The following is a 26,138-nucleotide window of genomic DNA, read 5'->3' as shown; positions in this document are numbered from 1 at the left end:
CAGTCGCCAAAACAGTTAACCCTGTGTTTTGGTACTGGGCTCTGGGTTCTTGGCTGACGACATGGCGGGGCGAAGGATTGGTCTCCAGCAGCAATGTGGTTCCTCACTAACCATCTAGAATTTAGAATGCCAATATGCTGCCACCTTAGCGTCTAACAAACCCATTTTTTACGTTCAGCCTCCTCTCATGCAGCAGTACACACAGATGCAAACTAGAAGCACCGAAGATCCAAACAAGTACTTAAAGAAAACTGATGCTTTCCTATTATTGATTCGTATTGTTTGCTTGCTTCATAATTTGTTGGGAAGCGATCCATTAGAATACGTACTTTTGCAATTCTCAGGCTTTGTAGCCTTTTTGCATATTCGCTTCACTTGGTCCAGTCTTTGGTTTATCATTGCTTAGTTCGTAAGCCAATGAGCTATGATGTCGCAAAGGGGCATCCCCATAAATGTGGGGGATTAAGACTGTAAATTGTAGCACTGGTGATCTGGAAACCACATATTGAACAAGGAGTGATCCAAGTTGTGATGGGTGCTAGACCATGGACTAGCGGGATCACTATCATGCAAGAGAAGCATGAGTAGCCTGAATCACCAACAAAAAGAAACTCCAGTGAGGTATTTCCTGGTTGTGCTTCCTGTTTTCCTGTTAACTTTGATGTGTGGAAGCATCCTTTGACTTTGTTGTTAGTACAAAGATGGCAACATTAATCCCATCTTGTTGAGATGTTATAATCAAATCCTACTGATCGACTGAGAGTAATTTTATTTGCCGTCAAGTAATGGTGAATATGTCTTTTTCGCAGCACAAAATCCCTACTTTTTAGGTTGACCTTTAAAATTTGGTGGTGGGCTTTATTTTTAATGAGATAGAATAACTCCTTGCTGTTTGTGATTTGTAAGAGTGGAGAAACTCTTCTTTTCCACACACCAGGAATGGAGAATCTCTGGCTGTCTGGATGTTGTCGAATTCCAACTCCCATCAGCCCTGGCCAACATGGCCCACAGTCAGTGAGGAGGGGAACTGAACTCCCAACACATTTTGGAGGGTCGCAAGTTCTGTGCCCCTTCCCCTCAGATACCATGCAAAACACATCATTCTCTCTCACACTTATTCATTAACTCGGTTGGGTTCAGTTTAAGAACATAACTGCTCTGCATTTAATAAACCAATCAGTTTGCATTGTGGGAGCCATATTAACTAATAGGTTAATAAATCGGTTCATGAAATATTTTGCAAAGTGAAATGATGAGTGCCAGTGTCCATTTTTGCTTGTCTCCTTAGTCTTTGAAGCTAGATTTTTAGCCGCATGAGTAGAATGACGTAATAATCTATTTAATGCTGTGTCTCTGTATAATGCAATCATTTAGTGTTTATTTTATTGTGTGTACCTTCTACTCAGAGGGTTGGCATTATTGTTCCTAACAGTGATGGATACAAGCAGATCATGCCCTATGACCTCTACCATCCTCTTCCTCGGTATGTAAACCAGATTCTTTATTTAACAAACATGCAGATATGTGCTTGTGCTTGATTGATACTCTTAACAGAGTGTGGTGGGTGATCTGCAAACATGCTCTGGGCCTGTGGTGTTGTGTTTTGTTTTGTTTTCCTTGCTTCCTGCTTTTCTGTACACATGAGATACTTAAATCTGGATTTCTCGTGTCCTGGAGCTCTCACAAAGAATGATAACCACCTTTCACACAAACCAAAGAATCTTGTCACTGAAATATCCAATTGAGACTAAGATTAAAATGTCCTGTCCCCCCTTTCTTTTCCCCATGTGGGCACATGTTTGGCACTTTGAGAGACAGCTTTTAACTGGATCTTTCTCAAAATGGCAATTACAGTCTGTTGATTGAAGGCAGTTCATTTAAGGTAAAGGTTTGTAGCAACAGACAGCGTTTGTGTTCTCCAGAATTATTAATTTCACGTAATATATTAAAAGTCAAAATACTGCCATTCAACTTGTTATATAATCGGCTATAAACAAGACAATTAACCGAAAACAAATTCTGACATCTCTAGTTTTAACATAGCAATCCAGGTTATTAGAGTTTAATTGCTAACGGGGCCAATAAAAGTCATTGTCTCAATCCATATTTCTTGACAGCTTTTGGCATTTTTGCATGACTGTGTTACATTATTTCTCGCATATTCATCTTTTAATCAACATAAATGAGTCTTAATTGGCCAGAAGCTTGTTATTTTAGAATTTCGTGACTAAGGCCTTGCTCTTTAACAATTGCCAAATTGAAGCAGAATCTATTTAATTCTGTTTGGCTTATTGATGCGACTTATGCAAGTGTTTATTCAGAGGCAACCTTGAGCCCAATTATTGAAGCATTCAGCCAATTACAAGCTTGATTGGGGAGAAACATATGTGTGCGTTGGTGTTTGTGTGTCTGTAAGGCATACATTGTGCTATTAAGGTTAAAGTGACTGTGAAGGATGAATGGCTTGGTGAATTGTGCAGCACATAATTGCATTTCTCATTGGAATGCAAATGAATGGTAAACATAAACAGTGTGCTGCTATAGTTTTGTTCAGAAACTAGAATGGCTGGGCTTTGGTGGGCTAAGTTGGCTGAGGCCCCCCACTAGAGACCGGCTGCCTTTTTGTTTGAGTTTACAGCTTTATTCGAACAATATACCTGCCCCAGGCCTCAGAGAAGGTCTGCATAGTCCTGATCTCAGAGGCGCCAATTTCTCAAGATGATTGAGGGGGGCCAGTGTGATGTGCTCACATCATGCGTGTGACATCACGAGGAGTCAGGGGGTGGAGCCAAGTGCCCTATGAACATTGAGGGGGCCTGGTCCCCTAAAAAAAAAAAACCAACAACAGTGCCTCGGCCCTGTGGGAATGTTCAGGGTGGCAGGAGAGGATGTATTGTTTATTAATATCCTTCCTAATTTGCGTTAGCAAGTTCCTTTACTTAGCAGAGTGCATTCCCCTTTGCACAGCAGAAAACTAGTTGCAGGCTCGTGTGAGTTTCTTAAGGCAATATGCAATTCCATCTGGCTTGTTCAGATTGAAATGTGGTCTAATATTTTCCTGGAAAGATCCCTTGAATCCCTCCTAAAAGAATAAAGACACCACAGTCTTATTCATAAGCAATAAAAAGAAAGTTTACTCACAATCAGGCATAGGACAGTGTGATCCCTGAAGGCAGCCCTAAGGCTTAAAGTTGTTGTTGTTCAGTCATTCAGTCATGTCCGACTCTTCGTGACCCCATGGACCAGAGCATGCCAGGCACGCCTATCCTTCACTGCCTCCTGCAGTTTGGCCAAACTCATGCCAGTCGCTTCAAGAACACAGTCCAACCATCTCGTCCTCTGTCGTCCCCTTCTCCTTGTGCCCTCCATCTTTCCCTGCATCATGGTCTTTTCCAGGGAGTCTTCTCTTCTCATGAGGTGACCAAAGTTTTGGAGCCTCAGCTTCAGGATCTGTCTTTCCAGTGAGGACTCAGGGCTGATTTCTTTAAGGATAGATATGTTTGGTCTTTTTGCAGTCCATGGGACTCTCAAGAGTCTCCTCCAGCACCATAATTAAAGTTACAAACATATATAAAAAAAGGTTTTCCCCATAAGGGAGATTTACCTAGTGACTGCAGACTAGCAGTCTAGCAGTTCACAGGACAAAAGAAAGATGGAAAAGGAGAAGAGTGGCAGCATGCCTTGGCCTTTTCCTGGTCCGGAAAAGTCACGCCCACCTACTAGTCACATGCAAGAGGAAGGATGCTCCAGGCCAGGAGGAACAGGAAGTTTCGACTGGCTGGACCAAACAATCCCTTGCATGTCCACTCTAGCAAAACAAGGAATGTTGTACTTGACTGCTCCCAGTGGATTACATCCCACAGGTCCCTAGGAACTGGCACCTATGCCTGATCCAAATGCTCAAGTTCAAAGTATAGCCCAACCACAGCCATCCTTTCACGGTAAGAATTCACCTGTACAACACCTTGCTCATTACCCAGGTGAGGAAGAACCACATTTTGAATAGACAACAGAACCAAGGAGTGAATTCTGTCTTGTTACAATAGCTATAATAAATGCTGGGTCCCTAAATCTGGATGCTGGACTTGGAAAGAGTTTCCCTGGCACTGTGGTTTATTCAAAAGGTGGTTATTCCTCACCTGGGTAACAAAAAAGTTGGTGTAGAGATGGATTCTTACCACACTTTGAAATTTGCACTTTGCAAATTTTGCAATGTGGTTCTCCAGCCAAGTAATGTGTACAAGCATCTATATACTAAACTATGCATTAAAATGCATGTATGTGTGTTAAGAATAGCATACAGCAATGCATTACGTATGGGGAAATTGCTTTGCAAAAATTGTATATTGGGCAAAATAGCATACGGAAAGGTGTTTATTAAAATAAATTTGTGCTAAAATGCTAGTGACCTGCTGCTGCTGCTGCTGCTGCTAGAGAAATGCCACTTTATCGTAAGATGCATGCAGTGAGAAAGCTCAGGTGCTCTGCCTTGTCCCTGACTGGCATCTTGTTTTGCAGGTGGGAAAGCACCCCATGGACTGCCTGCTCTTCTTCTTGCGGAGGAGGCATTCAGAGCCGCACCATCTCTTGTGTGGAAGAGGACATCCAGGGTCTCATCAGCTCTGTGGAGGAATGGAAGTGCATGTACACTCCCAAGATGCCCATTGTCCAGCCTTGCAACATCTTCGATTGCCCCAAGTGGTTGGCTCAGGAGTGGTCTCCGGTAACTGCCTTCTTTACATACGTGTATATTATACTGCAGCATCGCACTGATTACCACTTAACATTAAGTACTTTGCCTCTGTACTAAGCCAAAGTGACTACAAATGAAAGTGATGACGTGTTAGTAAGCACAGCAACTTGTGGCTGCAAGTCAGATAGCAGGTACTGAGATAGTGGGTGGGTGAGTGAGTGAGAAAGAAAGAAAGAAAGAAAGAAAGAAAGAAAGAAAGAAAGAAAGAGAGACGACCTATCTACCAAATAATTATGAACAATCCAAACCATCATACTCGCTTGTTCCTTCCTCTTAACTCAGAATGCCAGTCACACACAAAGCACACATTGGGAACAATAAACCATTGCTTGTAGCCAGTGGCGTAGCATGAGTTGCCAGTGTCCGAGGCCACAAGGGATGGGGTGGGAGGGAGAGAAATGGACGGAGTATGCATGCACATTCAACTGCCTAACGGTGTCCACATCACCCAGCAGATCATAGCCGTAGAGATAAGAAAAGAAGCCATTCCATTGTCTGGAGAGGTCACTTGCTGGTTTGCATGGAGAAGCTGTTTTCAATGGAGCCCAGCAACGGAAGCACACAGCAGTATTGAGACAGCACCCGGGGCTGGATTTTTGCACCCCTAACAATTTTGCGCCCAGGGCAATCACCTCTGTGGCCACCCCATGCAACGCCACTATTAACGGCTAATTGGGATTAAGCAGCATGCTAGCGTATTCTGCCCTATTGCTCTTGCCCAGATATGAGTGGAAGAAATAAGCCATATGTACTTGGTTTGTTGTTATGTGTAAACCAGAGTTGTGGTTTGCTTCTTCCTAACAAACCATGATCAGAAAGCCAGGATGGGTGGATGGTGTTGTTCTGGTTCTGATTGCTAATTGTCCATATGGGCAAGCAGGATTAGAAAAGGAAGGCGGAGTTTGGCTATTCAGGAATATACTTTTTTAGTAAAAAAAAAGAAAACTGTTTTTCCCTTTCAGTGCACAGTGACCTGTGGCCAAGGCCTAAGATACCGAGTGGTTCTGTGCATTGATCACAGAGGGATGCATACCGGTGGCTGCACTGCTAAAACAAAGCCCCACATCAAGGAAGAATGCATTGTCCCCACTCCTTGCTACAAGCCCAAAGGTAAAGCACAGGGCAGGGAAAAAATCCTTGCCTGCTTTTTCTCTCTCTCTCCCTCTAAATAAATGTACTCCCCGCCACCCGAGTGGCAGGACATTTCTACCAGCAAGTTGGATGTCTGAGAGGTGATGCCTTAGGCTTAATTTTATCCAATATAGTGGAGTAGGAGAGCTGGGGGGGGGATTCACATCTGGCAACCAATGCACCCCTTGGGTTTCAGATAGTACATGGGTAAAAGGTAAGGTAAAGGTAAAGGACCCCTGGACAGTTAAGTCCAGTCAAAGGCGACTATGGGGTTGGGTCGCTTTCAGGCCAAGGGAGCCGGCATTTGTCCACAGACAGTTTTCTGGGTCATGTGGCCAGCATGACTAAGCCACTTCTGGCGAACCAGAGCAGCGCACAGAAACGCCATTTACCTTCCTGCCAGAGCGGTACCTATTTATCTACTTGCACTTTTTGCAGTGCTTTCGAACTGCTAGGTTGGCAGGAGCTGGGACAGAACAATAGGAGCTCACCCCGTCGCGGGGATTTGAACTGCCGACCTTCTGATCTGCAAGCCCACGAGGCTCAATGGTTTAGACCACAGTGCCACCCGTGACCCAGTACATGGGTAGACGAGTCTAAAAAGCCCAGGACACAAATTTTCACAGCCCTCTAGCAGCTATAGTGGCTTATTTACTAGAAGTAGTATTTAGCGTTAACTGTGAAAGTGTGTATACTCTTTTCTGACTGCACTAAGCTTCCTAGAAGAAGAGAAGAGAAGAAGAGTTTTGGATTTGATATCCCGCTTTATCACTACCCGAAGGAGTCTCAAAGCGGCTAACATCCTCCTTTCCCTTCTGTCCCCACAACAAACACTCTGTGAGGTGAGTGGGGCTGAGAGACTTCAGAGAAGTGTGACTAGCCCAAGGTCACCCAGCAGCTGCATGTGGAGGAGCGGAGACGCGAACCCGGTCCCCCAGATTACGAGTCTACCGCTCTTAACCACTACACCACACTGGCTCTCTCCTAGAGCAACATCAGGGTCTGAGAGGATACCGTATCATGTCATCACCAAACAAGTTGCAAAACGCCGTGGTAATTGTATTGTGTCAGACCAAAGTTAAGATCAGCTCAACAGCTTGCAAAGTCAGCAAGTTTGCTTTATTTTATTTTATTTATTAAAACATTGTTATTGTGTTTTTACACCCTGCTTCTGGGATTGGCTGCCTCAGATGCTAAAGTAGAATCATAGAATCATAGCGTTGGAAAGGACCCCAAGGGTCATCTAGTTTGGCCAGCCTTGGAGACTGTGCCATTTCACTTGAGCAGGGAAGCAGTTCTTTTCTGCCCCACCTCAGACAGCAGAATGCCTTGGGCTGGCCTTGAGGATTTGTAAGCAGAATGCAACTTAATATGTCTATTTTCCTCTGACCCACCAAGGCATATACACGCCATATTTTACAGGCACCACGCAGGCATCTGTACAGGAAAACACCATCTGCGAGGTTTTTTTGTTTTTGTTTTACAAGGTTGTACAGTTTTTTAAAAGGGCGAAAGAAAAGCAGTAAGGCCCGACTTTCCATTACCATAAAAATGAGTATATGGTGTATAAACAGAAATATCTCTTTACATATTAGAGTTAATGAACATGGTGAAATGCAGATTAAGCTAAGAGCTGCATTTCCACATACTGTATATAACACCAAGTGGTACCACTAAATATATCTGAGTAGAAATCTGGCAAGTAATGGTCGGGGGGAGGAATCAGGGCATAATAACTTTATTATCCTCTTCCTCTTGTCCTCATGCCGATTAATCTACTCCACAGGAAAGTTCATCACAGGAGATGTGAAATAGGATTACGGGTTATAGTCACTGTGTGTTGCCAGAATTGCAATGGATAGTTCAATAAATGAACTGTATGAAAAATGTTGAATGCGCAATCTATTGGGGAGGTTGTTGGTAGGGGGGGTGTTGTTTCCCCCCCCCCCAATCTTTATTTTAAAGCTTGTTGTGTGAAAATCGTTCAGCCTGGTTGTGCATTTTTAATTGTTTTATTTACAGTTTATTACTACTTTGTCATGTTGTAGTTGCGCATATTTTCACATTGAGCATGATTTAAACTGTGGGAAAGACGCATAGAAAAAAAGTATGTATGTATGTATGTAATTTCTTGTTCCGCTCTGTGGCACTCTTCTATGCCTGGAAGAAACCCTGGGGCCCTAAGCAGCAGTTAATGCCCTTATTGAATCCTTAGGATGGGTATACGTCCCTATAGTAGATCCGTCATCAAAAGATTTCATCTAAATTTTGTGTCTTGCAGCATCCAAAGCTTCACCCGCCCAGTCCATACACAAGCAGAAAGGGGAGGGTTAATAGAGTTCACTCCAGAATTGCATTCCCTGCATATGTTAAATTCCACTTTTGAAGTTCTCTCAACCTTCAAGAGAAGGTTTTGAGGGGAAGTGCAATGAGCTATTGGTGGGAGGTTCAGAAAAAGCCGTGTTCCATATGGACCCAGGGCTCTTAATTCCAGGATTAAACACAAAACAGATTGGTCTTACTCAGAAACAACTGCATGTTTCGAATTGCCAGAATTGGAGGCTCTAATCAGAGCAATGTTGCTCATAAATAGCAACTATCTATAGCTGCTGTTTTTCTGAGCCAGTGTGGTGTAGTGAGCCAGTGTAATCTGGTGAACCGGGTTCGCGTCCCCGCTCCTCCACATGCAGCTGCTGGGTGACCTTGGGCTAGTCACACTTCTCTGAAGTCTCTCAGCCCCACTGTTGTGGGGGAGGAAGGAAAAGGAGAATGTTAGCCCCTTTGAGACTTCTTCGGATAGTGATAAAGAGGGATATCAAATCCAAACTACTACTACTACTACTACTACTACTACTACTTCTCCTCCTCCTCCTCCTCCTCCTCCTCCTTCTCCTTCTCCTTCTTCTTGCTAGTTTGAGTATGAGAACCATAAACTGTTGCTCAAGTGGTTTTGAAAGAAGAAAAGGGCCCATGGAGGGTTGTGCTGGGTCATGAATTTCAGGGAGGAAATGGTCCTGCAGGCCGATCACATATTTCCAGCCGCCTGCTGTAGTCAGAGAGAGCTTGGGAGCAACGCTGTAGCATCCAGTGATCTCCGCCGAGATCAGTAGGTTCCCGGGGATGGTTTTCTGTTCCTTCAGGGTGAGGTCACCCATTTGTCCTGGGCTGTCCTCTGGTCTGGCCTTGAAGGGCCATTGCAAGTCTGGTTTGCTCCAGTGTACTCCAGCCAAATCCAGATTTATGTTCCCAAGGGAGTATATTTTGGCTCCTAAAGTGAGTATTTTATTAGATACTTATAATGTATATTTTTGGTACTGATTTTGGAGGAGAAGGGAGAGGTCGGGATACGGAGCGGCGCTGTTTTGTATCAAAAATGACAGGGAAAGTATTCAGCTCATTCTTTGAATTCACATAGTTGATGAACTGATAAGCTCGAACTGGAAAGGGCATCACTGAACTATTTTTGCATTTGCCTGTTTCTTCAACTATCACTCATCACATCTGGATTTTCTTGAATGTCATAATAATCCATCAGAGTGGAGTTTAGTGTATATATAAATATATATTTCCAGGTTATTAAAGTAAGGATGCAGTGGGTATAACTACAAACACATCTTTGACTAAGCAATGCAGGAATCTTCAGATCCGTTAACGTGAGCTTGGGACTATAAGGCACGTTAAAAGGAGCAGCGGGAAAGATGTGCCCTTTGCGTTTTCACTTCCTGCCACTGCTTACAAGTGAAAACAAAATCTCATGTCTCCCACAGGGGGAGATCCATGACTTCAGCATCATGAAGCCCACACATCCCTCTTGCAGAAATGTGCAAAGCACACACACACACACACACACAGAGAGAGAGAGAGAGAGAGAGAGAGAGAAACCTATTGCCGACGTAATACTAAACCAATGTTTAGTGTAATGAAACTGAGCTTCAGGCTCCAGCTCCATTGTCTCCTCCAATATGTCTGCAAGGAGGTGTTTGGAAGCTTCAGATTGCGTTTTAGATACAGCTGCATCTTAACCATAGTTCAGATTAACCAGAGTTTAGGATTTGGATGACCCACTAAACCAGGGAGAGCCAGTGTGGTGTAGTGTAACGGAAGACTCGTAATCTGGTGAACCGGGTTTGTGTCTCCGCTCCTCCACATGCAGCTGCTGAGTGACCTTGGGCTAGTCACACTTCTTTGAAGTCTCCCAGCCTCACTCACCTCTCACAGAGTGTTTGTTGTGGGGGGAGGAAGGGAAAGGAGAATGTGAGCCACTTTGAGACTCCTTCGGGTAGTGATAAAGCGGGATATCAAATCCAAACTCCTCCTCCTCCTCCTCCTCCTCCTCTTCTTCTTCTTCTTCTTCTTCTTCTTCTTCTTCTTCTTCTTCTTCTCTGTGACTCTCCAGATGTTGCTGACCTCCTGTCACATCCCTATTGACCATGCTGTCTGGGAATGATAGGAGCTGCAGTTTTGCATCGTTTTCAAATGGGGCCAGCCTCAGAGACTTGCTGCATCCTGTCCCCAGAGACAGAATGTGCACTCCACAAACACTGTGGTCATACTGGCTAGTGTCTTGCTAGTATGAAATAAATGCAGCACACAGAAAATTGGTGGATTGATTTACCAAAAAAAAAAAATATGCATGATATTACAGCAGCATATTTCCTATTTACCTGTAATTATTCCTCCAGAAAAACTTCCTGTTGAAGCTAAATTGCCATGGTACAAGCAAGCCCAGGAATTGGAAGAAGGAGCAATAGTATCAGAAGAACCAACGTGAGTATGGTTTTCTGAAACTGTGATGAGGTCAGGAGTTGATCAGTGCTTTGAAACTGTATTTTACTTTAAAACTATGTGTGGTGCATTTTGTTCCATTCCGGAATGGAGTTAAAGCCCATTGAAGTTAGGATATTTTCCATACCCCATAATCCTGCCCATAACTTGAAAGTCTTCCTGGCTGATTTGTGTCTTCTTGCGAGGAGTTAAACCACAATTAACATGATGTAGCCCTAACGACCGAGTAAGTTGATTCACAGAGGGCTTTATTTTTATGACCCTCTAAGCTCGTAGCAGCTGAGGTTTTTTAATCAATTTGTGCTGATTTTCACTCGTAGCTGAAGTGGTTTTGTGCATGCTGATTGAGTTTATTTATTTTGGTTCATGTAAACTGATGAATAGGAGCTGACTCAAACTCTCAGTTGCAGAAGCAGTGCAAAAGCTCTCACATAACTGTACAGTTCAGGCTTCGTGTTAGTTGGAGAAGCACACACAAACATCAAAACTTGCCGCTTCCAGTGTATGCTAGCCCAGAGCCAGCCTAGATATCACACTCGTCACAGAAATTCCATGTTTACAGCAATTCATCTTGTGAACTCTGGCCACCGGATCAGCGATTTCCACACACACTGAACTCCCAAGGTTCATTGGGTGCTTTTACCAAATAATTTTCCATTTCAGAAAATGTCTCTCACTTAAACATTTAGAGGTTCCCACCTTGAAATATGACATATTTTTCTGTGTATAATACGCCCCCCGTGTATAAGACGCCCCCTATTTTGGGGGACTACATTTCAAGAAAATGGGGGGGAATGGCCCTGAGTTGTTGAGCTTTTTGGGGAGGGGGATGCCAAAAATCACTCACCCGACTCCCAAACACCAGCAATCGCCCGCCCAGTTGTCGCAGAAGAAGCCAATCCAAAACAGCTCTTGCCTCAGGCACCAATCACCCACCCAGTCACCAGTGACAAGCTGCTGCTCACGGCTGAAACAAATCGCCCGTCCCCCCCTCTGCACTAACTATGTATAAGACGAACCCTGATTTTTAATATTCTTTTTGTGTAAAAAAAACCACCTCCTCTTATACATGGGAAAGTACGATAAACAAACATTAAAAACTAAAGAATGTTATTGATTCGCCAAGCTAAAATATTACAACTTACCCAGGGTGGGGTGAGGATTAAGGACTTTCTCATAAGGTCCCCTTCCATTCCTAGTGTAATGAAATGGCAAGTGGCTTTCTCACGGGATGCTGATAAATGCCAAATTAGATGTGAAGTGGGATCATCCAGTATATTTTTTCCCACAGGGGAGAAGGGCCACCTAAGCATTTTCCTCCATGCTACTTTTTTCAGCCACTGTCACCTTTTCTGAAAACTTCTGCTACTGTGAAAGGGACAAGGCCGGCCCTAATATTAGGCAGAGTAAGGCAACTCCCTCTGTTGCCACTCCCCCCCATGGCCCCTAATCTGGACAGCTGTCCCGGATGTGGCGCAGGATTCTACTCCTATCATCAACGTTGAAGTAAAATTCAAACATCAGCCCAGTTGGGTTCTGAACATTGAATTAGGGTGGAGTGCTATCTTCTCCTTCACCTCAGGCGGCCAAATGTCTTGAGCCAGCCCTGGGATTGGGGGGGAAATTAACTTCTTCCTCGTGGTGTCAGAAAGGCAGCAGGATTTGTGCAAGCTGCTTCAGCTATCCTTTAGACTCTGAACCATTAACATTCCAAATCACATTTAGCTGAAACAAATCTAGCCTTCCTGGAGACAATTTTTGGTTTTGATTGATGTTAGAGCCGTATTTCCATCTCATAAAAATTTGTCTTTGAGATAGTAAAGCTGCCATCCTGGCATGGCTGACCTGAAATGGCGTGAATTTTAATTGAAGCCGTGGGGAACAGTGAGGAAATATACAATATTATACTCAAGATCATAGTTAGGTTTATATTTATATGTATCGTATGTAAATATATATTTGTCAGCTGTTACATGTTATGATGAAGTTATACTTCAGAGCTATTATATATTACATATGTGCCTTGAGTTCATTTATAGCCAAGTGCCAGATACACGTTTGAATCTGTTTTTATTTATTTCAATTTGGAAGCCCGGTTTTTGGATTTCTGCAGTTTTCTGTCTACCAGTAAACCACTTTTCTAAATACGTATTTAACAAACTATAATTACCCTTCAGTTGTATAATGGGAATTGGGCATTGTCAGGGTATGTGTGTCATGTTCCTTACACTGGAAAGGGGTGATTTGAATCATAGCCCATATTTCTGCTGCAGACCACTGAACAAATACCGTAAGCTGGAAGAAGGCCACAACTCCAGAAGATGTCTTGATCATGGACTTATTGACAAAAGTCTGGATCTGAATGTTGAGAATCGATGTTGGCGTTGCTTTGTGAGGAGGGGGGGGAACCTCCCCAAATGCTTGGTGTTGAATAGTTATTGCATTCTTTTAAAAATGACAGCACAACAGATTTCTGAATAGTGGTACAAATGGATTTTGGTAAGGATTCTGGGATAAGGTAGAATAGAAAATATGGAATATAATTATAAAGTATTTTGGACAAACGGCAAAGACCATGATTGCAGGAATTATATACGGCCTTTCGACTGGGAGAAAAAAAGAGAAGGGAATCCAAGAACCTAAGCAGAGATTTTATTTGTACTTATCAGCACCTTTTTATTCAGCAGATCTGTTTGCTTTACAGAGTTGTTTCCCCAGCTGTAAAATGGAGGAACAACTCTGTAAAATAACATCACAATGTTTGGGTGGATTAATGTTTCTTTGATAGAAAAAGAGATGTTTATTATCTTTCATTCTTTCTTTGGTCTGTTGCGAAATGAAGGGGGTGAATTGAGGAGAGCATTTCTTCAATTTTGAGGGTGGGGCCAAAAATATTCAAAGCGGTTCCAGTTGTGTATTTATCCTAGGTGGGTTATATAGTGTGGCATGTAGCAGCAGTGGTTTTCTATTCCCTTCCGCTTTCCTTGTGTGGTTTTAAGGAGCATTGGGGCACTTGCCCCAGGTGCAAAATTGTACTTTCATTGCTGGGCTCCATTGAAATAACATAATAATAATAATAATAATAATAATAATAATAATAATAATAATAATAATAATAAAAAATTTATATGCCACTCTGGGCAGCTCCCATCAAAGTATTAAAAGCACAATAAAATACCGTGGTACCTCCAGTCAGATCCTGAGGTTTCTGCAACCGGAGGTGCCTGTTCTGCGCATGCGTCGCACAGCATGGTACAATGGTTCTGCGCATGCGCGCGACGCAGTAGAACGCTTCTGCGCATGTGGCGAAACCTGGAAAAATACTTCCGGGTTTGCCGTGTGTGTATCCCAAAGGATACGTAACCAGAGGTACCATTGTATCAGAAACTTCCTTGAACATAGCTTCTCCATGCGAACCAGGAAGTGACTTCTCCAGGCAACAGAACAACTCCTCTTTTCCTATCTGTGCAGCCGCACTCTCCTGAGTGATGAGGACACCGTTACGCAGCTGAACGTGGATGCGTATTCCACCCGTTTCCCTCCATTCCACAGATCCCCTCCACACAGCTCTGGGCACTGGCAATCCACGCTATGCCACTCTGTAGGAGTAATGTAGAGGGTCTTGTTTGGTTAGCAGGGGGATCTTTCTGAGAGTGGGAACTGCCAGTCGCCAGCCATCAAAAGAAACCTTGCTCTGGAAGGCTGGCTGGCTGGCAACACTTCTTCCTCTCTTCAGTCCCACAAATACAAGAAAGAGGGGAATAAGAAACTGCCACTCAGCACACTTTATTCACCTAGCTGAGATAAACAAGCCGCTTTCCATCTGCCTGAACTACATAGGATATCCTCCTCTATCATAAAAACAAATTTCAGAGGGCTAAATTCACTGCACCTCTGGCCCACCCTGCAATTGTGAAAACAGCCCTTTTTGACAAGCCGAAACACAAACCTGCTGTCTGCCAACCTTCCAAAGGCAACAAAATCTTACGAGAATGATCAGAAATATGATCTCTATGGAGAACAGCTAAATTGAGGGTTGACTCTATTGCCAATTACTATTAGAAATGAGACAGATGACTCGTATTAAAATTTCTCTATTGAGTTCTGTACTGCAAGGATCTTAATCCTCTAACTTAGCCCTACTTTAAGTGAAGATTAAAGCATGCCTCCTAACAACAATTCTTAGACCCTTTGGCTGCAATCATATGTGCAGTTACTAGTGAAAACAGTGACACTTGCTTCTGAGTAAACGTATATGATTGCTCTGTTAATGCCAGTATATTGAATAGATTGGGCGCCACAATTCAAGGATGTTGACAAGCTGGAATGTATGCACGGGAGGGCGACCAAGATGATCAAGGGTCTGGAAACCAAGCATGATGAGGAACGGTTGAAGGAGCTGAGTATCTTTAGCCTGGAAAAGAGGAGACTGAGAGAAGAGATGATTTCTTGTTGTTGTTCAGTCGTTCAGTCGTGTCCGACTCTTCGTGACCCCATGGACCAGAGTACGCCAGGCACGCCTATCCTTCACTGCCTCTCGCAGTTTGGCCAAACTCATGTTAGTAGGTTCAAGAACACTGTCCAACCATCTCATCCTCTGTCGTCCCCTTCTCCTTGTGCCCTCCATCTTTCCCAACATCAGGGTCTTTTCTAGGGAGTCTTCTCTTCTCATGAGGTGGCCAAAGTACTGGAGCCTCAACTTCAGGATCTGTCCTTCTAGTGAGTGCTCAGGGCTGATTTCTTTGAGAATGGATAGGTTTGATCTTCTTGCAGTCCACGGGACTCTCAAGAGATGATAGCCATCTGCAAATATCTAAAGGGCTGTCAAATGGAAGATGGAGGAAGGTTATTTTCTCGTGCTCTGGAGGGCAGGACTTGAACCAATGACTTCATGTTACAAGGAAGGAGATTCCGACTAAACATCAGGAAAGAACTTTCTGGCAGAAAGAGCAGTTGGACAGTGGAACCGTCTCCCTTGGAAGGTGGTCTCCTTTCCTTGGAGGTTTTTAAGCAAAGGTTGGATGGCCATCTGTTAGCTGAGATTCCCACACTGCAGGAGGTTGAAATAGATGACCCTTGGAGTCCCATCCAATTCTGCAGTTCTATGAGTCTATGTCTAAGAACTCTAGCATTATATCAGGGGGAGGGTAAGGAAATGAGGTGTCCTAGCTTTCCCTCACCTCTCCTTCAATCCCATCTCCTGAGCGGTCTGGACAGTGCACTGTTCCGAGCTGAATGGAGCTCTGAACTTGAACCATCCCGGAAATGGAAATACGCTGCAACATGATGTTGCAGCTCCCACTCATCAGTTTATAATCTCTTTTTTTAATTAAAAAAATTTTTCCCAATTAAATCAAATTACATCCAATTAAACATCTACACACATTTAAACATAAATCTATGCTCTGCCGAGCTACGACTCCCCTCCCTCTCGTCAGCAGGTTTTCTAGTCCATTCTCATTGCACAGTTTTTGCCACTTCAATCTATTAAACTGTGTCAAAGGTTTATTCCAATCCTACTAGTGTTTTTAAACTTCCTCGGTTCAATCTTAAATAATCCACAAATTTACTCCAATCTCTTTGAAACCTTAAGTCGTCCTGTTTCTGACCCTGCCAGTCAGTTTTGCAAGTTCCGCATATTCCACCATCTTCGTCCACTCATATTCCGCATATTCCACCACTCATCAATCGTTGGCAATTCCTGTAATTTCCACTTTTGGGCAAGAAGTATTCTTGCAGCAGTTGTCGCATACATGAACAATCTTTGGTCCTTCTTAGCTATTTCTTCTCCCATCAAGCCCAGCAAAAAAGCCTCAGGCTTTTTGGGGAAGGTATATTTAAACATCTTCTTTAATTCATTGTATATCGATTCCCAAAATACCTTAACCTTATCGCATGTCCACCACATATGATAAAAATCGCCTTCCTCTTGTCTACACTTCCAGCACAATTTATCAGCACATCAGTTTATAATCTCAACTGGGCCTGATGGACTCATGCATAGTTCCATCTACGGATGCAGGCAAAATGTTGCATGCAACTGCAGTTGCTAAAAGCACGATCTAAGCTCAGTACTGTGACACCTTGTTTTCATTTTTAATTAGAGTAGCTCTTTTCACAAACTGAAGTTCATTCCTATGCATTCATATCTGACCTCTGTGTCGTTTTTTGAAAGGAATCCAGTAATTGAAGAAGAGCTTTAAAAGCACCATTCTATTCAACAGAGCTGTTGACAACAGAGCTGTTTCTTCAGCAGTAAAATGGGAGTAATAATATATTTTGCAGTGTTGCGAATTGCCTGAGGCAATGCCTTATGATTCTAGATTGGAAAGTGTCCAATTAAAAGGTCCCTTTAATCCTCCAGTGACCATATCCATATAATAAACACACGGGAAAGAGAGACCCCATTGATGGCATTATACACGGCCCTTTAGGTATGAACTGTGCTCCCTGAAATGTAGATGTAATTATAAAGGTAGCTAAAAACAATAAATTCCCCAATTGAGTAAAACCCAGTCATAAACTCCTTATGTCCTGTTTCTTGCCACTTTATCACATTGATGTTTGGGGAAGTATAGCATGCGGAAGAGACGGTTCAGAACTTGTCTAGCCTCATCCATCCCTTCTTCATGGATAGCCCACTACACAACCTGAAATCAGATTGAGACACAGTCATCGTGGCTGAAAAAGTCAGGGGCCTATTAGTTTTCATCTGACTTGTTTCGTTGGAGAGTTTGCAGAGTGGGGAGGGGGGAGTTTTTTTTTAAGATTTGCAACTCTTGAAAAACACTTTTGTATGTTAACACGATATCCAGCTTTTAACATTTTGCCATAAATAACCTGGTGTGAGCAGTAAAAAAAAAACAACGGGGAGGGGGGGGCAAACTGTAATATCTGGATGCCAGATGGCACTGGCTAAGTGATGGGGCTGATTCAATAAGAAACAAAAAGAAATTCCTGACATGCATCTATTTGAATAGAACCCACAGGGAACAACATAGCTGCAGAAAGGCCAGTAGTGTACAGTCGCCCAGTAATAATTCCTAAATGCTAAGCCAAGCTTGCTTAGAGCCCAGTCTTTTAGAGGCGAGATTTTCTAGCAAAAGGGTTTAAGGAACTAGACAGGTGATGTGTTTTCAGAGGTGATGTCACACTTTTACCTGCATCTTAATGTTCTTGATCTGCGTGTTCATCTACGCGGAATTGCTCCAGTAAGTAGCAACATAGCAAAAACATTTATTTATATGTTTGTTTGTTTAAATTAGTATACTGCCCTTCATCGGAAGATCACAGGGCAGTTCACAACATAGAAATACAAAATGAAAACACGAAATACATAATAAAACAGAAACAAACCAATAACACCCCTCCTACAAACACATTTAAAAGGCCATAGACCAGGGGTCAGCCAACTTTTTCAGCAGGGGGCCAGTCCACTGTCCCTCGGGCCGGACTATATTTTTTTTGGGGGGGGGGGATTGAATGAATTCCTATGCCCCACAAATAACCCAGAGATGCACTTTAAATAAAAGGACACATTCTACTCATGTAAAAACACACTGATTCCCAGACTGTCCGCAGGCCATATTTAGAAGGCAATTGGGCCAGATCCGGCCCCCGGACCTGAGTTTGCCTACCCATGACATACAGTTGTACCTCTGGTTACAAATGGGATCCGTTCCGGAGCCCCGTTCATAACCTGAAAGGTCTGCAACTTGAAGTGCCATGTCTGTGCATGTGCGTGACGAGATTTGGCCTTCTGCACATGCGCGTGACGTCATTTGATGCATCTGCGCATGCGCAAACTGCCGAACCCGGAAGTAACGTGTTTGTAACTCGTGTTGTACACACCCTGAAGCATTCATAACGAGGTACGACTGTACCTGAAGGAGCGTCTCCACCCCCATCGTTCTGCCCAGACACTGAGGTCCAGCGCCGAGGGCCTTCTGGTGGTTCCCTCGCTGCGAGAAGCCAAGTTACAGGGAACCAGGCAGAGCGCCTTCTCGGTAGTGGCACCCGCCCTGTGGAACGCCCTCCCAACAGATGTCAAAGAGAACAACAACTACCAGACTTTTAGGAGACATCTGAAGGCAGCCCTGTTTAGGGAAGCTTTTAATGTTTAATAGACTATTGTGTTTTAATATTCTGTTGGAAGCTGCCCAGAGTGGCTGGGGAAACCCAGCCAGATGGGCGGGGTATAAATTATTATTATTATTATTATTATTATTATTATTATTATTATTATTATTAAAAATATGGTTATGACTTCTTTTCTAGGGTTGTTACAAGCATTATAGCAACTCAGGATAACACTCCATGCATCTAATGAAGTACAGTGGTGCCCCGCTAGACGAATGCCTCGCTAGACGAAAAACTCGCTAGATGAACGGCATTTGCTAGCGAAAGGCTGCCCCGCAAGACGAAAAAGTCAATGGGGCTGCCTCGCAAGACGATTTTTTTTTTTTTTAGCGAAAACTAGCGGTTTGCATTGGTGCTTCGCAAGACGAAAAAATCGCTCTACGAAGACACTCGCAGAACGAATTATTTTCGTCTAGCAAGGCACCACTGTAGACCGCAATTGACAAAACCTTATGCCATAGTAAACTTGTTGGTCTTAAAGGATGCCCCATGAATTTTTGCTGCGTAAAGGCTCGCATGACAGCCTCGCTGGAAATGGTTACAAGGAGATGATGTATCTGAAGCCTTTTGAATATTCCATATTTAGATGAAAGAGGAGATGAAAATTGGTTGTTAGAGGTGCCCTGGAGGATCTGAGGCTGTCAGCGAAGATGTTGGTTATGTATATATTGCTCTTGATATTATCTACAAATACTTTTTGCCTCTAGTTTTTGCACTGCTTTCCGTCAGCCAAAATATCTCATTGGAGGTATACTTCCTATGGTTGCAGTCCATTGCGTTTTGAAACAGTTGGGAAAATTCCCTCTCAGCTGCCAGGACATTTCATCAACTTATGCGCTCTCTTCCTTTGTCTTTCTCGGTTTCTCTTGCCACTGCTCTCTCAAAGCTTTGACTACAAACCACCCCACTTCGCTCTAGAGGACTTCAACGATAAATGAATGTGATTGTTCCTTGCCAAAACAAAATGTGGACATTCTCGCTGCTAATATCTGTTTAAAATAGCAGGGCCCGTTACGTTGTTGTTTTTTTATAAACGAGGCGATCTTTATCTCAGGAGCGATACTCCTTAACCGCAAATGTTGAAATTGAAGCATGTTCATTTTTATGAGTTAAAAGAACTCAGACCTTCCTGCCTGAAGGAAGAAGAGTTTATCAAACAATTGCTTCACGTCAAACAGGGACGTGACTTGGCATTTTATTTTGCAACTCGAGAATTTAATTTTAAATTTTAATTTTAGTTAGGGAATTGTTTATTTGTTTGCTTTTTAAAAAATGGATTTGTGAACTTATTTGCTAGGCATGGTTATTTTTTGCATAAGCCATGGTCTGGAGATTATTATTATTATTATTATTATTAATTTATTTGTACCCCGCCCATCCAGCTGGCTTTCCCCAGCCACTCTGGGTGGCTTCCAAGAAAGATTAAAATACATTAATATGTCACACATTAAAAACTTCCCTAAACGGGGCTGCCTTCAGATGTTTTCTAAATGTCAGATACAGTGGTGCCCCGCTAGACGAATGCCTCGCTAGACGAAAAACTCGCTAGATGAAGGCATTCGTCTAGCGGAAGGCTGCCCCGCAAGATGAAAAAGTCTATGGGGCTGCCTCGCAAGACGAATTTTTTTCACTTTTTTTTTTCGTCTAGCGAAAACCGCGGTTTACATTGCCGCTTTGCTAGACGAAAAAACCGCTAGATGGAAATATTCGCAGAACGAATTATTTTCGTCTAGCGGGGCACCACTGTAGTTGTTTATCTCTTTGACATCTGATGGGAGGGAATTCCACAGGGTGGGCGCCAGTACCAAGAAGGCCCTCTGCCTGGTTCCCTGTAGCTTTGCTTCTCACAATGAGGGAACCGCCAGAAGGCCCTTGGCGCTGGATCTCAGTGTCCGGGCAGAACGATGGGGGTGGAGACGCTCCTTCAGGTCTACTGGACCGAGGCCATTTAGGGCTTTAAAGGTCAGCACCAACACTTTGAATTGTGCTTGGAAACGTACTGGGAGCCAATGTAGGTCTTTCAAGATGGGTGTTATGTGGTATCGGCAGCTGCTCCCAGTCACCAGTCTAGCTGCCGCATTCTGGATTAGTTGTAGTTTCTGGGGCACCTTCAAAGGTAGCCCCATGTAGAGCACATTGCAGTAGTCCAAGATATATATGGAGATATATGCATTGTTAACTAAACTGGGTATATCAGGCAGTTATTCCTCTAACTGGTAACCCAAGATTACAAGGCAGTTGGGGAGCTTGTAGAAGGCGCAGAAAAAATTGCATGCCCAGGCATCATGACCCTGAACTGTGCATGTGTTTCAATGACAATGCGTGACAACATTCTTTGATTCAAATCATGCCACAACCTTATTGATTACAGCTGTAAGGTTGTTTGCCTGGCTATCCAGTTCTGGATATAATGAAATTTTTGTTGTTGGTTTCTACAGTCCAGGCTACATGCTAGCTTTGTAGCTTAGCTCTTTTGAACAAACAAACAATGTGTTGATTTGAGTTTTAATGTGAAAGAATTGAGAATGTGGGGTGATTAATCTTCCTGCTAATTATCACATGCACTTAAGTCCAGGGTACCATTCCAGGTTTCTGTTAGGATGGTTTGGGTGGGAGTGCACATTTCATAGCAATAAATAGCTAACGGCTTGGGTTAATTGGGCATAAGTTGTGTAAATCAGGTCCACCAGAGTTATTCTACCAGCGTTATTCTACCGAAGCATCAGGAGAAGCAGGTACTGTGGGTTTGACTGTTTCCCACCCACCTCTCCTCAAAAGCTCCCTGCACATCAAATATAATAAAGTGCAAGTGTCTCTGCGTCCAGTCCCTGTGTCCGTGGGATTGCGCTACTGCGCATGTGCCCCACGGACAGCCGTTGGGACTTGGTGCGCAGAGACTTCGGGCAGCCGGGCGAAACTGTTGAAGCGGCGGGTGTGCGTGGGCACGTGGCGGGTGCGCACTCGCGTGGACGTACTTCTAAGCGGCAGCGGCCGTTACAAGTGGCGGCGGGCGAGCGATGTCAAGCGAGAGCTGCTTGGTCAGCTCTGCGCGTGTTCCCGATGTTGCTAGGGCAACAGGGACGCTATGCACATAGCTGGCTACGTCATGCGGCTCTCGCGATATTAGGGGGGGAAATGAGTTAAGCGAGAGCCGCTCAGTCAGCTCTGCGCATGTCCCCAACACACTTTTTTTTTGTACTGGAACAAGTCTGTTTTTACAAATGTTTGACCACATATGTTCTAGCGCCCGTTAATTTAACGGGGTTAATGTACTAGTAAGATCATAATTGCCTTGCAAATACGTTTCCAAATGCCTCCAGAAGTTCACAAGCAGGCCGTGAATGTGACTGCCGTCCCATATGTATCCAGCAGCAAAAATGTCCTGCTTGCAAGTTGGACCTGAAACAAAATGTTGCCTTCCAGAAGAAACACTTTCCAAAATTCAAGTCACCCCATTACATCCCCTCCCGCCACCTATGAGTCAGCATTCTGTGACTATTGAGTATGCCTGGTCCTCATTGGGTTCTTTCCTCACCTTAAGTAGTTTTCTAAATATTTTGTTGTACTTCTGCAAATGGAGCCCCCCCCCCCCTCCGATAATTGTATCGTTAAAATTATTGTAATAATTATTTCTGGGTGGTGCCATTGTTGTTGCAAAATCAATGGCACTCATAACCTGAATATCAGAAATATATGGGATTATTAGCTCCCTATGTGGAGCTGCCATTTGATCCAGTTACTATTTCAGTGCTAAGTTCTAAGCTAATTCACTGAGATTCAAATAACCAAGACCATGCTAAGCACAGTGATCCTGATTATATTAATTCGCAGGATATTAATTCTGTTATCGCTGTAACCCTGTGTAAGTAGCACTCCGGTTTACCATTACTCTTGACTAGTCAAGTGTTCCTCGTTCCAAATAGATGAATAAGCTTGGAATAATGTATCTCTTACAGTTTTGCACTAAACATTAAAAAGCAGCTGAAAAGTTAACACTGATGAGTAACTCATAAGCATATATTAAGAATTTATTTCACAGCAAAGTAGCACTATCACCAAACTCAGAAATATGGTTGTTATTAGTAAATGTTGACTTTCTAATGGCAGCCTTGTATGTTTTATTGCTCTCAGCTCCGCAGGTTCTCTTTATGCCTTTGAAGCAAGTTATTACATAGCATAAACTTACCCTGCTAGGCTCATAACTCAAAATGCAAAGTATCTGTTTAGGAAGCAGGAAAAAATATAACTTCCTGATGTTATTTCCTGCTTTTCAGTTATGAATTACTGTGCACAGTGAAATGATTAATAATGAGTAGATTATAGTTTATGCAGCAATTTTCATTCCCTAGAAGAGTCTTCTTACAGGGTGTACATTTCTCCTTTTTGCTGTTGCTCCGAGCATGTGGTTGACGCACATCTCCATTATTTTATTTAACAGGGTGTGCTGCATGAACTTAACATGCTTTTTTAATAGTCAAGCCATTTTGCCCTGCATTAATTTGCGGTCATGTTTTTTGGTAAAACATATAAGAGGAATCCGTGGAATTATAAAATTATGAAGCTAGACTTCCCTTAAAGTCATCTGGCCCATTTCGTTTGCACTGGGGAAGGGAACCATCATTCTTTACTTAAGTTGAATCCGCTCACAGGGTGCTCACACTAAAAAAAAGGGGGGGTGCAGTTTTCACCGATTCCCCTTCCCCCTGCATGCAGCCTCCTCAAACCTGCCTTCTACAACAGGAGCTTCCATTGGATCTGAGTCCCTTCCATGAATGGAAGGAGCCCTTCAAACTTCTCAGATAATGGACGTTCCCCTCATCAAATGGGGTGCACACTTTGCGTGGTCGCGAGTAGCCCCCTTGGATCACGGAGCAGCCCCTGGCAGTTGGGCCTGGCACCACCTTCCCAGGTTGGATACCTGTGGACTCCACCTACTCCAGCAGCCGCCCAATCCTGGCTGGGGAGGTGTTGCCGGGGGGGATTGGCCAGGTAGAAGGGGCGATTTACAGTACAACCTGCCTTCGACAACAGGAGCTTCCATTGGATCTGAGTCCCTTCCATGAATGGAAGGAGCTCTTCAAACTTCTCAAATAATACTGGTTTCAAGTTACAGTTTTGGCATCTGTGTCAGAGAGGCCCAGACACCTTAGAGCAGGCATAGGCAAACTCGGCCCTCCAGATGTTTCAAGACTACAATTCCCATCATCCCTGACCACCGGTCCTGTTAGCTAGGGATAATGGGAGTTGTAGTCCCAAAACATCTGGAGGACCGAGTTTGCCTATGCCTGCCTTAGAGCAAAGGTTTTGTCTTTTTGAATCCACAGCTCCCTTGAGGAGAGGGGAAAGACTTCATCAGGCAAGGCCTCCTTCCACCTGCCTTGCCCCACCCTCTAGTCCAGGCATCCCCAAACTTCGGCCCTCCAGATATTTTGGACTACAATTCCCATCATCCCTGACCACTGGTCCTGTTAGCTAGGGATCATGGGAGTTGTAGTCCCAAAACATCTGGAGGGCCGCAGTTTGGGGGTGCCTGCTCTGGTCTCTGCTTCTCAATTTGTATTGTATTATTTTATGTACTGTGGGTTGCCGCTGTTTTATTGATTATAGTTTAGAAATTATTTATTGTAACTGCTGAGTGGATTTCTGTTTAACTTTTGTATGTTGATATTATTATTGTTTTATACTATTCTAATGGTTGTTGAATGTTACTTTATTTGATGTAGGTTGCTTATTTTAAAGCTATGTTTCATTATCACATTTTTGTATTGCATTTGTTCTTGTTCAGTCGTTCAGTCGTGTCCGACTCTTCGTGACCCCATGGACCAGAGCACGCCAGGCACTCCTGTCTTCCACTGCCTCCCGCAGTTTGCTCAGACTCATGTTGGTAGCTTCGAGAACACTGTCCAACCATCTTGTCCTCTGTCGTCCCCTTCTCCTTGTGCCCTTCATCTTTCCCAACATCAGGGAGATGATTCCTATGTTTGCTTTTCCTTGTAGGTTTATTCCGGAGACCTGGTCTGCCTGCAGCGTGACCTGTGGGGTCGGGATCCAAGTCCGCTTGGTGAAGTGCCAAGTGCTGCTGTCCTTCTCTCAGTCCGTGGCTGATTTGCCCATTGATGAATGCGAAGGGCCCAAGCCAGCCTCCGAACGAGCTTGTTATGGTGGCCCTTGCAATGGGGAGACCAGCGAATATAGTCCTGAAGAGGCCGATGTGTTTTATGGCGGCTCGCAGGATTTTGACGAACTCCATGACTGGGAGTATGAAGGCTTCACAGAGTGCTCTGAGTCTTGTGGAGGAGGTGAGTTGCATTTTTCCCCCCAACTTGTTTGTTTTGCTTGTTTTAAATTTTGCCTACCCACAGGCAACAAAATGGATGGATATTAAGTCATGACCACCTTATGCGCCTCGGGAAGCGGGTGGCACTGTGGTCTAAACCACAGAACCTAGGGCTTGCCAATCAGAAGGTCGGCGGTTCAAATCCTCGCGATGGAGTGAGCCCCCGTTGCTCGGTCCCTGCTCCTGCCAACCTAGCAGTTCGAAAGCACTCCAAAAAGTGCAAGTAGATAAATAGGTACCACTCTGGCAGGAAGGTAAACAGCGTTTCTGTGTGCTGCTCTGGTTCGCCAGAAGCGGCTTAGTCATGCTGGCCACATGATCCAGAAGCTTTCTGCAGACAAACACTGGCTCCCTTGGCCAGTAAAGCGAGATGAGCACCGCAACCCCAGAGTTGTTCGCAACTAGACTTAACGGTCAGGGGTCCCTTTACCTTATGTGCCTCACTGATTACAATCAGACTTAATTTGAACTAACTGCATCTGCACTTTCACCCAACTTGCATTTTGATCTTGTTGTGTATCCTTCCCTCTGCCCAAGAGCTGCTCTCGTTGTTCCACAGCGGTGCCTTGCAAAAACACAACCTTCCCCACTGAATTAGTTCTTATCAGATGTGTGGAAAATCTGAAGAGGGGTTTTGTTCAACCGAGCTTTTCAATTCAGCAGATAAGAGCCAGTTTTCGCAAGGCGCACAGCTGGCTAATGGGAAATGTGGATAAATGTGGCATATAAAGCCAATCCGTCCATCCATCAGTAACCCATGAAACGAGCACCTTCTGCACATTATGGGTGCTGTGTGGACGGTCCCACCAGCTCCACCGTGGCAGCCGAAATGTGAGAATCAGACCTCGGTCTTCTGTTTTCTCTGTTTGAAATGGAAGGGTGGCTCTGTGAGGGAACTATTGAAAATAAAGTCCAGATGTAATACCATTTTGGACCTAGAAGGTATCAAAATTCACAGCTGGGGTCTTTCATATGACTAATGCAATAGTCTGG

General features: G+C 43.8%; 1 protein-coding gene across 1 annotated transcript in view; it reads left to right on the top strand.

Moving 5' to 3' along the window:
* ADAMTSL1 (ADAMTS like 1) overlaps window positions 1-26,138 on the top strand; it is a 447,514-nt gene that overhangs the window by 330,431 nt on the left and 90,945 nt on the right. The window contains exons 11-15 of the mRNA XM_033173001.1: window positions 1,433-1,483; window positions 4,519-4,723; window positions 5,716-5,863; window positions 10,567-10,651; window positions 24,806-25,107. Coding sequence (XP_033028892.1) covers window positions 1,433-1,483; window positions 4,519-4,723; window positions 5,716-5,863; window positions 10,567-10,651; window positions 24,806-25,107 — 791 coding nt within the window. The remainder of the gene's footprint in view (window positions 1-1,432; window positions 1,484-4,518; window positions 4,724-5,715; window positions 5,864-10,566; window positions 10,652-24,805; window positions 25,108-26,138) is intronic.

The sequence above is a fragment of the Lacerta agilis genome, chromosome 16, assembly GCF_009819535.1.
Source record: "Lacerta agilis isolate rLacAgi1 chromosome 16, rLacAgi1.pri, whole genome shotgun sequence".
Lineage (NCBI taxonomy): Eukaryota > Metazoa > Chordata > Lepidosauria > Squamata > Lacertidae > Lacerta > Lacerta agilis.
Note: the sequence above shows the minus strand (reverse complement) of the source record. Positions and strands in the feature narration are given on the sequence as shown.